We start from the raw sequence: 15,462 nt of genomic DNA, 5'->3' as shown, positions 1-15,462 counted from the left end.
AGGAGAAAAAGTGGTGAAGCAGGGATAGCATCTCTCAAAATTCCCACAAGACAGTCTAACATTTTAATGTGTTTAGTTCTTCCTCAGTCCATTTGGCATGGCTATGCAGTGCAACTATGTGCATGGCCTGTGGGGAACGCAGGGGAAATACCAAGGGTGAAGGATTATTTGAGGATGTAGAGGAGTGTGTTTTGGCAGGGATGTTTAAGTTCAACGACTTGAACTTTCTGGCTGACTAGGTTATGTAGCAGGTCAGGGCTCTGGAATCCCTGCCCTCATTGCCCCAGGAGGTGAGGTCTTGTACTGATGATGACACTTACCACTGAGAAGTTTCCCTGCCCTGTGCATGGGTTGAAAATCTCAGTCTTAAATATGACAGTCTAGTCACTGATTGCTGAAGTGGGCTAGGTGACATCTACCCCTGTGTTGATGCATGTATTACATGAGAGGAAAAAGAGAAATGAAGGTGAATCTGTTTTCAGAGGTTAGTGGGGTCAAAGGAGCTATTACCTCTAATGAGAAAGTATCATCTTGCCTGAAGTCCAGAATACTCGTTTCTCTGGTGTTCTTAAATTACAGTTTGGTGCCTATCCTCAAGGGCTGATGTGTTTGTTTTTTACTTTTAGCTATTTTTTTCATGCTTACTGTACTAAATACTTCAGACAGTTCCTACCTGTTGCTTCAAGGCAACATCTCATTTGATTGGCAAGAATCTCAGCGCATGCATATGCATCCTGAGAGCAAGTCTTGGCTGCTGGTCTTTCACTGAAATCTGTACCACATTCAACTCGATCCACTGCGGTTGGCTGCAGTTAGCATAAGAAACTGTTTTTGTAATAATAATCATAATCAATTCTGAATTTTACGCCAAATCATAGTAACTAGTGGTCTCCCCAATACATCAGCTTCTGAAATTTTGTACTGAGGATGTATTTTGTCTGTTTTCTTCTTTTCCAACGTTTAGCTTGTTTCACCATGAAAAATCAACTGTTTTCCAATGGATGCTTCAGTATTGAGTTAGGCAACACAGTAATAAGTCAGGAAAATCAAGCAACTGGTTTAAAATTTGAATTCATTGTGTCTTTTATAGACAGGCTATCATTGTAAATGTCTCCTCACAGTTCAAATAAGGCTAAAAAAGATGAACTTACAAGCTAGGTTCCTAGCAATAGAGCTGTTAGTTTTAGCTGTGGGGCTGCGCTTTACCTTCAGGTAGAAGTTTCTCTACTGGTAAGGTAAGATGTATGAAATATCTGAAGTATAAAATAAAAAAATCCAATTGTTTGCAGTCACTGAAACTTGCATTGCCCTCTTCATACAGAAGCTATTCTGTAGTCATGGCAATATTTCAGTTTGTATTTATGACTGATGTTCTTAAAATATTTTTTCCTCAGGTTTCTGTACTTCATTAAAGTTGTGCTTTGCTTCATAGACCACTGCTGTGTAACACCTAACAATTTCAAATTAATTAATTTTAGTGAAGGATGAAGTGATCCTATTGGTATGTTGTTTTTCTGAGGTACTGCTGGCAAAAGCTATGTAAATGTAGCACAAGACTGCACTGTTTATGGCAAATTAAACTTCAGCATTTGTCAGGAACATACTCTGTTTTCAATTAAAATAAAAGGGTTTTGTGTTTTTATGAATTGGGTTAATAATTAACAAAAACTATCTGGCAGAAGGAGCTGGGCTGGATGTAGGCAGCAGAAGGCTCCTCAGTGGGAAGGAGGCAAGCTTTGGAAGTGCTGACTCTCAGAGACTTGGAAGCTAGACTTTTTTTTTTTTTAGCAGTGACTTATAGTGTAAACTATGTCTATTTTGTTGTTCCTGTCAGCAGTATACTCTAGTCTGCCTCTCCAAGATCATAGCTCTGAGTAATAGCACCCAGGCTGAAGTATGCTATGCAAGCTGTTGTTCCAAATCAGGAGATCTTAGGGAATTCATGAACCATGGGGGGAGAGCTTTATAAGACCTTTGACTTGTGAAACCATGATTACACTTTTGTGTTTCTGGGCTTTATTTCACTTCTATTTTACCTTTCTAGAGTATGTTTAATGTAGGTAGCCTCCATAAAAAGGTTACCTAGGATGAACCACAGGTTTTGGGTGTAAACATAGATAAACCGGTTAGGATCTTTGAGCTACAGTGTGAGCTGAAAAGGAGGGTGTGTGCTCTGGCTGATGGCACACAAATTAAGGGCGAAATATGTATAGTGGGTTGTCTTGGGTATTCTGGCATCTAACGGATTCTCCTTGACCTGCCCCTGCATGCTGCCTTCTGTATTTAAAAAATAAAAAAGCTTATGTTCTTCATTATCAAGGGCAGTGGAAAATCTGCTAGAATTTGGGACTAGAAAAGCAAAGCAGATGAAGTCAGTGGGTGGTCCGTGTTCACTGCAATGTCTTGTCGAGTGTCTGGACACTGAATTTATTGTAATCGCTTCTGGTTTATAAGAGTATATCAGGGTGGGAAGGGAGTGGAGGGAAAGACGAAAGTAACAACTGTTACTTTACTGAGACAATATGTTCCTACACATACTGACTTAAAAAAAAAAAAAAAAAAAAAAAAAAAGAAAGAAAGTAAAGATGTTTCCGGAAAGGAAACAAGAAATAATGTATTGTTAGGAATCCTATTATTTATAATTTTGGATCGCAGCCCAACCTCAGTGCTTTTTGTGTCACTGTATATAGTTTCATCCTTAATCTCGCTTTGTCTCTTACTTAAGTGAAACTCGTATGTTATATATTTCTGCTTGCTTTGAAAAATACTGGCCAATTATAGGTCAGAAGTCAGTGGGAATTTCATGTCGTTGGTGAGGAGCAGCGGCCTTTCCTTCTCTTTGTTTTTGGAGGAAATGCCTGTATTGCTGCATGCCCCTAGCAACACAGTGGGTTTCCCAACTGTGGGGAGTTCACCAAGGTGTAGCTATGCTTCTAGTGTACTCAGACAGGTGTTCCTTGTGGATATGCCCTATAATCAATGCAAGACTTTTAGCTTTCCTTCCTCTTAAGAGCAATGAAACTTTTTTTTTTTAAAGGAGAGTGGAGGAAGACTTTTTGTATTTAATGTGTGCTTCTTTACAGGGCTGCCTTCACTTTCCCTGCACAGCAAGCATAGTGTTGGAGTCCCTGGGACTCTTCCAGTTCCCAATATGCAGATGGGCATCTCCCGAGGGAGATTTCCCTCTCTTCTGCTCAGAGGTTCTGTGGAAGGAGGAGGGAGATTGGGGGCAAGGTATCTGGAGGTGTTAGTTGCAAACAATCCCATTTTATTCAAGTGCTTGACTGGCATTGTCCTGTGTGCTGAACATCTCCAAGCAAGGCTTGGGCCAGGCCTGGCAGTGTGTTTCCTTCTTGCTGGGCAGGTTGTGGGCAGTACTGCACTTTCTGTTGTGTGTGGCCAGGGGTAAAGGGAGGGGAAGATCTCACAGTGTACAGTGCAAATACAGCCTGAGGACAGCAGGGCAAGATCTGCTGTGCAAACTCCTTGTAACTCCACACATGCAAACACCTGCTGTACTATACCACTCTCCAGATTATTATGGCCTTCTGCAGAGCTTTCTCAATGATTTGTTTTGTGTTGTTTGACCACTGGCAGAGCAAGCATTCAGCTTGGTGTTGTTGTGATTAGAGTATTTTTGCTCTGTGGTAGTGCTTATGCTACTGACAGTTGAATATGACTGCCTTGCAAAAATCATAATGTAGGAAGTTCCTCAGATAATGTAACTTTGTTTCCTGTTTGTTCCAAAGCAAGAGCCGGGATTTTTTGCTGCATACTCTGTAACCCTCTTTCATTTTGTTTACTGAACAAAGCTCAGTTTAATTAACAAATGTGACTACTTCACAGATGGGCGAGGCTTGTTGCAGGCCTAATCTGCTACAGGACCAATTCCATTATTCACTTTCCACTTGAAATTTTTTCAGGCATGTTAACCTACTTTTTTTTTAATGTATTTTTTTTATATCAATGTTCCACAGGTATACAACAAGGTGCAAGGCTGTTTTCAGGAACATGCAGTGCAATGTCCTTGAAGGACCAAATGTTTCCAGCTGGTGCATGCCTATTGGCGAGTGGCAAAGACCAAGTCCCAGTTTTGAAACCATTCCTTCTAGGGGCTAGAGTTAATGCAGAAGCACTTTCAATTGCTTTGTGCTACCTTGTATACGTACATGACTGTGCCTGCAACCTGTGTTTTTGCACGTTAGTCCTGCTGCTTTTTTAAAAGCTCTTTAGATGCACAAGAGAAGATATTTGCTGTCTGGAGAGCTATTCCATTTCTCCTCTGCGGAAGCAGTGGCAGATAAGGTAGGAGCAATTCATACTCTGGAAGTAGGAGACAGACCATTATTTCTGAACAACAGTAAATTTAATTCTAAACATAAACTTCATTTTTTGTAAAGGTTAAATACCAATTACATATTGTTGATAACACACGATTTCAAGACTCAAATGGTTTTTAAACTGTAGTATGAATGAATTATATGCTGTGCTTTATGCTATGGTCCATATAACAGCTAATTCAATGTGTCCCACAGCTTCTCAGGAGAGAACAAATGGATATGAAGCCTTTAATATATACTTCCTTACCTAGGTACAAGGATCTGTACTTTTTATATTATTCTATTACATCTAAGTGTACCTTCTACAGTTCGACTGTCTCCTTCCTTGCATAATTTATTTCGGTATTTAGCATTCTTTATATCATCAAATTGATAAACAAGAACCTTAAGATGAATGAAGACAAGAAAAACTATTTGCTGTGGTGTGAAGTTTTTTCCTACCTTGCGTGTTGCCACTGACTTTTGATATAACAAATTCAGTTGGTCTCAAATACATATTCAGGTTAAGTGCCAAAACTGTGGACTTAATCTAAGCTATATCTATGTTCTTTTTATTATAGATGTTTAGTTAATTGAAGAATTAAGTGACTTTGCTTTTCACTGCTGTGGGTCTCTATTGAATTTGGCACAAAATGGTCTTTCTTTCCACTACTACAGTGAGATTAATGACAGTATTGGTAGGTGGTTTTTTTTTTTTCCTGCTGTTGTCCTGTAAATCTGACATCTATTAGACTTAACTGCCTTTTAGAGAAAACAAACTCAAACTTAGACTGCCTGAGCTCACATGAGGCACCATTCTAGGGGCAGGATTTGGTTCACCTTTCACTGCACTGTGGATTTTGGGTGGGAGGTGCACTCAGGATCAGGCAAACTGGCAGAGCTACTGGGGTTTGCATTTGCAGGAGAAAGGGGCCACCCATCAGCTGATGTGGTGATGGATTAGTGAACAGAGAAAGGTTTGCATTGTGCTAAAAAAAAAATGAAAGGATTAGCAGCTGCCCTTGTTGGCTCAGGTCAGAGGGAGGGAAAGGGCGCTGTATGAGGCAGTGTAGTAGCGGTGCACCAGTCTGTTCTAAATTCACTATCAGTATCTATCGCTGTTACTTTTAAGATACTTAAAAAATACTTGTGGTATTCTTAAATACCTGCAGAGATTTGTGGGTTAGTGTTAGTGTCTCAGATTTAATCATAGATAACTATAAACTGAGAAAAACCCACAAGGCTACTAAGATGTGTCATAGTACAGTAGAGGAAAAAAAAAGATTCTGAACTACTTGCCATTGGCCAGTGTGCAGGATCTCTTTGCAAAAATTCCAGGTTTCTTTTGATTTAAGGAAAAAGGGGAAACAAAACAATCAACCAAATTGAGCCAAAAGTTAAGAGCCTCATTTCTTAACATGGAGCACTTAACACAGTACAGCATTCTTTGTATTTTTTAGTCCTATGTAGGTTAAGCTCCTATGATCTCTTCAGTTATTTGCTTCAATATGGAACCATGAATTAAATGCTTAAGTTGTTTGCTCAACTATTTCAGCAAGGCATAAGACAACTTACTTATCTGAAAGATTTTATTTAAAATTGTTACAGGCACTAAAAGACTTTTGAAAGTAGCTTGATATAAAAGAAAACAAACAAAAACCTGTAGAGAATAGTTAAAACACAGAAGTACTGTTCAAAACAGATCCTCCCTCTTGTTTGAGACCAGACCAAACTCCTCATGTTGCCTCAGGGAACTCGCTATGTGGGGTCTGCTCAACCACATATATTTTGGACAATGACAGAGAAACGTTTGAAGACAAGAGTAGGAGTACTTGTAGCTTACTTGTCAGAATCATAATTTGTTGTCTTTTGTGTCATGTAACTATCTGAAATATTTAGGATCTCTGTCTGAAATCGGAGGAAGTGGCATTGTGGGTACGTATGGGAGTGCTGCTGAAGAAAACTGACAAGGAGAATTAGCTGCTGTGAAAGCATTTCTTTGCTTGTTCTCCCAGTGTTGAGAGATTTTAGGACAGAAGGAAGAATTTGGTTAAAGATCACTTCGAGATTTTTATTCTTTACCAGGAATGGTAATGATCTGCTGATGACTCCTTTGAAGCCCTGACAGGGTTGAGATCTTATGCATTTTCTTTTACCTTCAGAACTATAATTCTGAAGAGAATTCTAAAGTAGTTTGGCAACAAGTGAAATTTTTCAGCAGCTGACCAATTCCTTTTGAACATAGGTGGTACCTGTTAGGATTAAGACACTATGAATGGAAACTAAAATTTTCTAAATTTGTATCTAAACACTTCTCATAGCTGACCAATGTATAAATGTGTATGAATCTTCAGTTTATATTTGGTGTATACCAGCCTTCCGTGTACAATTACTTTTAATTAGTGAGTCATTTCCCTTGTTTGTGCAGGCCATTCAACAGCAAAAGAGAAGATATCTCAAACTGATTGCCAGGTATCCTTCAGCATTAACAGTGGCAGTGACTGCCCTCTCTTAGAGTTTTTCATTTGCAATACATTATCTCCTAAACATTACAAATACAAATGATGCTTTTTGAGAATAAATACACATTTAAAGAAAAAAAATTCCTGCTGCCTAAAAGGTCAATTTTGCTTAAACTCTGAGAGCTGATAAAACACTAATGTAGGTGCCCTGCTTTTTCTTATGCAATCAGCATTCATGTTTTTCTGAGTGGTGTTTATGTCCTGAGCCTTTGATAGTGCCAAGCTTTCATTTTACTTGACAGTTAGCCTTGATAGCCTTTGAAGCTCCCAGCTCTGAACAGGCTGTTTTGAACATAACCTTGAATCCCTATCTCTACTTGTTCAATGCAAATCCTTCTAAGAAGTTTGTATCAGTGCACATGAGCCTCGCTTTGATTACTTCTCATTTGTAAGTCTTTCGGAAAACTTTGGACAAGCCCATTTCTGCCTTAGCACCTGCTTTCAGACTCCTGGGTTTGCCATGTGTGGTTTGCTTATGTTGGTTCATGCAATAAACAACGAGTGTATCAAGAGTGGGCAGGCAAAAGTTCTCTGCACTCCAAAAGAAGGCTTCCTCTGGGAGAGGAGTCCTACTGATGCCTGTGGGATAGAAAAATGTTCAGGAATCTTCTAGCTTGGGGCTGTAGAATGAATGCAAATAGACTTCCTTCTGGCTGTCTGAGATGTGCAGTAAGTGCACTAAAGGTAGAAACTTTGAGGAAAAAGAGGTAAAGAATGGCAGAGGAAGAAAATGCAGAAAATATTCTAGGACCTAATAGAGTTTGTGCTCCCCTTTGGTTGTAACAAATCTATATTTATACAAATCCTTTTTTTTTTTTTTTTTTTCCCCTGTGAATAGAATTAGTCTTTGATATGTAGGCTAAACTGGAACTTTACAGATGGTTTAGTAAAACAGATGGGTACTTCATTGAATGGCAGTATGTTAATGCTCTTCATTTATCAACATATGCACCATTAATATGTGGTGTAAGGTAAAATACTTTAAAAAAAAAAAAAAAAAGCCTGTATTACAACAAGCATGTACAGCCTTTTTATGTTACCAAAGACTTGAGGCTGGAGACTGTCCTCCTCTATGTGGACTAATGGAGCGTCTCAACACTAACATTCTTTAAAGAGAGCTTAGTTCAAATGCTGTTTGAATTCTGGAGATAGTAGCTAGCACTAATGAACAATGCTTCTGTAAGAATCTGGCACAGCTTCAGGTATGCAGGAACTTAGGATTGTTTATCTAAAAGCTTGAATTCCCTTCACTTGTGTTCTGAGAAGTTTTGGCTGGCAACAAGTCAGCAAAGCAGAATTCTTCACCAACAGAATGCTAAAGGCAGGGATATGTTTTGCAGACAGGGAGGAAACAAGATGTCATTGCTGAGCCAGGAGGAGAGGAAGCTGTTGCCGTGATGAAGGAATACAATCAAGTCACTAATCTTTCAAGATAACAGCACAACTGCAAACCTAGGCATCTCTGCAACCTGAGAAACGCTGAAGTGTTCCTCTCTGGTAATTTTGTTAGTTTTTCTGCTTGCCTATGTTCTTGGGAGTCTATTTTTCCTATGTTTGCTTGTCTCCCAGGAAGTCTACAGGCAGAAGAAAGTTATTGCTAATGTCTAGAGTTTGTTTGGTTTCAGATTCCAGTACATGATACAGCAGTAGAAACTAACATCTAGCAGCTGTTTAGCTCAAGGTATCCTTGATCCCAAGAGATCACAGAACTGTAAAGCTCCTCTGCAACCTTGGGCTGGAGTCACAAAGTCTTATTTCCTAGTAAAAGGAGAGATTTGAGTAGTACTCACTGCTTGAAAAGGGAGGCAAAGTGTAAGACAGGACAGAAACATTGGGGCTTGAGAAATGGAATTAAAGCATTAAAGTCTATCTTGGCTCAGCTGTTGACTTGTTGTGTGGCCTTGGACAGCCTGGTTTATAAACCAGGGAGGGGAAACTGGCGAAGAAACATCAGAGGATTAGAAGATGTTTACAAAATCTTTGTACTTGCATCATTTTATCTTTTCAAAGCATTTATTAATTTTGAGCTAATCTCTTACTCCAGTGAAGCAGTGTTGACGTTTTCTCAAGTGGACTTTAAATATATATATATAATATAATATATATATATATATATATATATATTATATAATATATATATAAAATATGTATACACCTAAGATACAGTGTTTCACACAAGTTCTAACAAGTTACAAAAGTCTTAATATCAGCTCATTGGTAGTAAGCCTAGGGAAAGATTGGAATCCCAAGGGGAGAAAAAGTCCTGAAGGGATAGTTGTCCCATGAAGACTTTCATATGACTGTATTTGTAAACTACTCAGTCAAGGAAATATTTGATTGAGAAATATACTGTCTGTATGTCTTTTAAGTCTTTGTCATTTTGGTGAACAACTTAATGACATCTGTGGCACAAAATATCAAGAGTGTTCTGCAACAGGTATTTCTGGCTTTCCTATATGAGAATAGAGCTGAGAGAGTGTACTAGTAGATAGTACAGTCTCCAGGCATTGCTGCTGTTGTTTTGAAAGATGTGTATTAATCATCACCACAGTATGAAACAATTGGCTGTTGCTGATTTGAGAGTTCATGCTGAGTGACTCCCCTGGACCCACTTGTCTGCGTGGCCTGGTTGTGTTCCCTGGGAGGCAGCTGGCTGACTGCTGAACCACTCTGGTGTGAAGACCAGATGAAAGAGTGAAAGAAAACAATTTGAAGTTGTGCTGGTCATTGGTACTACAGTGAACCAAATGCAGTAGGTCAAGGGGCTGAAAAAAAAAATGCAAAAATAAGAGTATTGTCATAAATATGCACAATAAACACTCAAGAAGAACAGATTCCTTCATAAAGAAAGCCTTTGAAGACATTAAGAGTAGTTGTATATACAGTCTACAGTAGAGATAATGGCATGGACATGGGAGAGCAGTCATTGCACACACAAATTGAAAGAGAACCTCTATAGCCGTGAAGCATATACTTCTGCTCATTTAAATGGTCTATGTTTTCAGGAGCTCCGGGGATCAGCTACTGTCAAATCTGAAAATACTGCTAGTATTTTCCATTGCTAATTTCATTGTATTACTGTTTGCTTTTGCAGGGCAGCTCTTGAATATTCAAGCAGTCATGTGGTATGTTTTTAGATGGCTGGAGCCCTGAATAGCTTTGTGGCAACTTCTTTACATTTCATTAACTGCATAACTGCAAGTCCATTTCCTTTAAGCCTAAGAGCAAATGTAACAAAATCACTCTTGTTTCAGAAAATGGAACCTATTCTTTTAAAATTGTTGTGTGTAGTGCTGGAGCCTATAAACAATCTTGGGTATTTCTACTGTCACATTAATGAGCAAATCACTTGTGGAGGAAGTTTGCCTTATTTTTTTCTCTCATTGCCCTTTCTTCTACAATCAAGGTAGAGAGGCTTAAAATGAAATGATGACTAGAGGAAGAATGCTCTCTGCTTCTGCCTTTCCAGCTAAAACCTTTGTAGGAGAAAGTACCTCTTGCTCTTGACTCTTATTCTTGTCGGTAAGGTGTCTTTCCCCCCAAACAGTTTTTCAATTTGCTTGAAGTGCTTCCCTTGGGCATTTTTACTTAGTGACTGTGTATAAATGGATGAAATATTTTCTTAGGTTGTTAATGCAGATTGCTGTGGGCATGAAGGGTATAAGATCTTCACAGTTCAATGGTTCTCAAGGACAGATTGAGAGATTATTATGAGGGAAATGTGACACTTGTATTTAAGAGCACTGTTGAGTCTGTACCTGCTAAAGTAGTGGTATCTCAAACTTCTAATGCCTTTTCCCTGTTCTCAATTCATTAAATCTGGAGAAAGATAAAATAAGAATAAAGTGGAACATAACATTTCCATTGGATGTATGTATTAGGTTTCTGTAATCTGGGCTGCCTCTGGATTGTTTCTTCCTGCCCAGCAGGCTCCAGTAAGGTTTAAAAATCTGCTTCAGAACATCCTGTCAATGCATCGCCATTTCTCATGTTTCAGAAGATTGATTTCAATGACTGTGGTCCATAAGACAACTACAGAATTTAATGTGACAGAATTTGTGTGTACACTGAGGATGTGCATTTGTTCAGTATATCCCACAAAGAACCTCAGTCTTGCATGTGAACTGCCAAATGGTTTCTGCCACTACTGCCAGCCTGGTTGGCACTCACCCTACTGTGGAGGAAGAAATCTAGCCAGTGTGTTTACTGGAGAGAGATTCTAACAACTTTATCAATTCCTATCTGTTGCATAACCAGTGGTAGTAGATGCTCTAATAGCTGAGCTTAATAATCCAACTAAATGCAAAACCAAACTGGGTGTGCATATGTTTGGCTTAGTATGTAGCAAGCATTCTACAAAGCTAATTGTGTTCCTTTCTGTGTAGTTATCAGTGTAAAAGCTCTAGCTCAACAATAATTTGCATTATATATAACTGATGTTTAGTACCTGCTCAGTAATGGTTGTAATACATCTGTTTTAGTAAAGCTTTCATGAAGAAACTGAGTGTGCTGTTCTCAGAGTTGTCTTCTCTCAGCAGGACAAGGCAGGGCAATTCATGAAAGGAATAAACTGAGAAAGATCTTTCTGGAGAAAAGAAGAAGAAAACTCAAATGTAAGCCAGAACCTGTCACAAGTTGGTAATTTGAGCATTATTTTAGGCTGTCCTGTGAAAGTAAAAGGGTTCAAGGAAAGTGCTGTCTTAGTGGTTGGAATACCAGAAGGTGAAATATCCTGAATCCTTCCTTTTCCTGCCTTGCATTTATCTCTGCTCTTGTTGACTTTCTCCAGTAATGATCATCAGGAGATATGTTATACCATGACAAGAAAAGAAAGACAGAAGCAAACTGGATAGTGTTTCTTTCAGCGCTGGTATCGAGCTGGTATCACCTCAACAAACCTGAATGCAGTTTCTGACTATTTAACATGCTAGAAGGTAGTGCATAGCTAGTATATATAACCAGAAGCTATTTTCCTCAAATGTTTTATTTCCCTGAAGCATATACATATAAATATAAATATCTGCCTGTTGTTTGTTTCTTTCTTGCTGGAATCCTGGGAAGCAGGTTTTAGAGTACCTAGCTGTTATCAGATAAGCGGTGCTGATGGCTGGGGTGATAAAACAGATTGAAGATGAACACCTCAGCAACACGCGAGAGTGTAGATGCTACAGCTGGGAGCTTTAGAACAAAACAGATGGATGTAGGGACTGAAGAGATAGGGATGCTACAAGTTCTGGGGCATGGGCAAGGAGCTGAGTTTAGAAGGTGCTTTGAGGCAGAGTCAAGAACATCAAATCAGAAAAAAGCAGGACTAAAGAAGCCAGGGAACTGAAAAGTGAGAGAACAATAAGGAGGACTGGGAGTATGAAACAGGTTGTATGGGGTCAGTAATGAGCTTAGGTTTGGGTGGTTTGGAAAATAAAGTTTCAAGGATGATTAGCTGTGTATGGGAGGGACATAAAGATATAAAGGTGGCTGAGGCAGGATATTCAGGCTGGGAAATGCTGGGAGGTTCTGAAGAAGGAGCAGTGGGGGGATATTTGATGTCTTGGTCACTCTAGGACACAAGAAGATGGAAACAGAGTCTGATAGGCAAAAGATGTTGGACTGGGTTTTGGAATATTTTAGCTGCTAGTATATGAATGTAATGTATAGTATAGCACACTAGATAAACTACATCTATATTGTATATATTCAGCAACTGAAATAAGAAAAGCTAGCAAAAATACCTCATGTAGTTGGATAGATAATCTTTCCCTGATTTATCCATAGACAATCTAAGGAAATTACAGAAATTCATCTCAGTTTCACTGAAGATAATGTTTCAGGCAAATGAGCCCCAATAGTGCTTTCAGATAGATCCTTACAGAAAAAAACAAAAACAAAAATACTTACCCCTTGGAATGGAGAAGTACATTTTACAGATGTGCTGAATTTACCTCGTCCTCTGACCTGGTTATCGTTTAATCTTCTGTGGAGGGTGCCAGCTACTAGCCAATGTCATTAGCTAAGAGGATACTGTCAGTTTGCAGAAAGTCTGCTAATTTGCAGCAAATTTCACTGTGTTTTTTTTTTTTTTTTTTTTAGGAGAGCACTGTTGCTTACAGAAGAATGATTTGCAGTTATGTCCGTTGTCATTTGCTTCCCCGAAGACTGCAAGCCTGTCTTCATGTGAAAGTTAGTGTTGTCTCTCTGCAGCCTGTAACCCAGTTTCTGAACTCTTGTTGGGAAAGAACTGCTGAGGTAAATACTCTGGTAAGTATGTAGGTGAGCACACTGTCTCTCTGCTTTCACTCAGCCTATAACCACTGTGGACTTCTCTTTTTTTTTTTGCCTAATTTGTAGTTTCTTCACCTCAGGTTTTTTTACTCCTAGCAAATAGGCTTATTACTTGTTAGTTCTTTACTTACAGTTTGCATTTAGGTTATAGCAGGTTTGCTGGCAAATTTTACCCAGTTAGTGATCTTCATGTAATTAACTGATTTGTTAACACCTAGCTTGCTACCTGCTTTCAAAATTTGACAGAGAAGAATATTTTTATATTACATAGGTCCTGATGTTGAGGAGGGGAGCTTTTATGCAAGTTCAAAATGTATGTAACTCTGGACCTTATTTGGCTGAGCTATGGAATAGCCTGCAATGTTTCTGGAATAAAGAAATAGGCTGTGTATTCTAAGTGGGGAGAAAATGAATAATTCAACAACAAGGGTCAAATTGTCCTGCCAAGAAAAACCTACCGAAGAGGAAGTATGCAGAGTTATAATTATTTGCATTGTAGATAATAATATCAATTATAGTTTCCAGCTGGAATTAAGCTTCCATACTTCTGGCTTCTATACAATCAGTACAGGGTAACAGTTTCAGCCACAACAAATTTCAGCCGAATAAAGACAAAGCTCAATTAGTGAAACAACATAAATTTGCAGAAGCATGGGGTTGGACTGTTAGAGACTGCTGTTTGGATACTGTTACATATGGCAGTTTGGTGACAATCAGCAGAACTAATCAACATTTATACTTCATGTCACTTTGTAAACAAAGAGTTTTAACCCATTGCAAAAGCCAGTTAAGACAATCTATTCTTACACCCAATAGGAAATATCTGCCTGGGGTTAAGTTCAAAAGTGTAAGTGAAATTGCCATCTGATTGCTTTGTTATAAATTGTGGTATCAGCTCCTTCCAGGAGCCTCAGCTTCTGGAATAGAGCTGGTTTCTCAGAAATGGGTAGTAGCTCTGCCATTTCCCCTGGGGAAACTACCTGCACCCAGTGCCAGGAGGGCAGGGGCAGCCAGGTACACGCAAGCCTTCAGCTGCTCTCCAGGAGATATTGAGGATTGGGATGGTTTGGGGCATGGGCACAAGCAGATGAGGCAGTGACACTTGCTGCCTACTGGGAAACTGTGCCTGGTGTTGAGTCCTAAACATCAGACTGGCACACTGCTGAGTATTAAGATGAATATCCCTCCAAATCTTTTCTGGCAGAGGGGATAGCAATCCTGGCTTTCTGAGGGTTTTCTCCTATTCTCCTATTTTCCTTTTCCTAGTTTTCCTTAGTTTCCTGTGTCTTTCCCCATCCCTTTTCTCTTCCTTTAGAAGTACATTTGGCTCCTTCCACCTTTGAGTTGCAAAATTCAGTTTTGTCTAAGCTTCTGAAATGTGTTGTGCTGCTTCTCTCCAGATAAACTAACTTTTCCACGGGACTGAGTGGTGAGGCCTTCACAAAGTCTAGGCACAGATCTGACTGAAAACCATCCTCCCCCCCTTTTTTTGTCAGTGAAAATATTGAAGCAAGGACATCAACCTGTTTGGGAGGGATGTCAAGTATTCATGCGTGTCACTCATCTCTACAGAGATGGTAAAGGCCTTAGCCCATCTTGTACAGCTGATTTGAAAGAATATATGTAATTCAAATGGCTCTGGTCTCGCCAATCTGTGCAGATCATTAATGACAGTTATCAGATCTTAAGAAAACACAAGCATGTGTCACTCAGTAGTGGAACAGATGAAGGCAAAATGGAGAGGGGGTGGGAAAAAGTGACCATACATACAACTATGGTCAGCTCTCTAGAGTAGTTGTCATCTTTATCTTAAGAAGACAGATTTTTTTGTTTCTTTGTTTGTTTTCCTGAGACAACACCCACAAACTCTTACAGGTGGCAGCAGCGGAGCCAGTCAAGGACTTGCCTTCCTCTTGTGCTACTTGACTCTGTTGGTAGTCAGAGCATTGGCTCACAGGATACTGACTCTTCTTCATGTACCCTGTGTTGATGACACATGCAAAAGCTTATTTTTCTAGGACAGGATTTCATAATGGACTGCACTTTAATAACTGAGTGTCAGATGGATAGAAACACACCTTGTATTTTCCTTTTTCAGCTGGTAGGAGAAGACATAACCTTCTCTTCCACTTCCTACCCATTAGGAAGAGGAAACATCTGTTTCTTCTGCTACCTAAAGGGCACAGTGAGAGGCCTCTCCTTACATTACCTAGTGCAGTTGTGGTCATACAAGAGGTGGATGACCTATTTTTGTTTCCCATTAATGCACCCTCTGGGGAGACTGGTGAACTGACTACCTTGCCCTTCTCAAGGGAATCATGCATGTTCCCATTTTCAGATTA

At 39.3% G+C, this 15,462-nt stretch overlaps 1 protein-coding gene across 5 annotated transcripts in view; it reads left to right on the top strand.

Moving 5' to 3' along the window:
- LOC146544970 (uncharacterized) overlaps positions 1–15,462 on the top strand; it is a 67,563-nt gene that overhangs the window by 27,036 nt on the left and 25,065 nt on the right. For 2 of the 5 annotated variants that reach the window (XR_014881333.1, XM_085217087.1), the window contains exon 3: positions 12,929–13,084. Coding sequence is in view for 2 of the 5 variants with exons in the window: in XM_085217087.1 (XP_085073213.1) it covers positions 12,929–13,084 (156 nt within the window). In the remaining 3 variants the exon portion in view is untranslated. Of the gene's footprint in view, positions 1–11,357; positions 11,455–12,928; positions 13,097–15,462 lie in introns of those variants that run through there. The other 3 variants (XR_014881332.1, XM_085217086.1, XR_014881334.1) reach the window with 2 other exon arrangements.

Source organism: Meleagris gallopavo, chromosome 2, assembly GCF_905368555.1.
Source record: "Meleagris gallopavo chromosome 2, MGAL_WU_HG_1.1, whole genome shotgun sequence".
NCBI classification, from domain to species: domain Eukaryota; kingdom Metazoa; phylum Chordata; class Aves; order Galliformes; family Phasianidae; genus Meleagris; species Meleagris gallopavo.
Note: the sequence above shows the minus strand (reverse complement) of the source record. Positions and strands in the feature narration are given on the sequence as shown.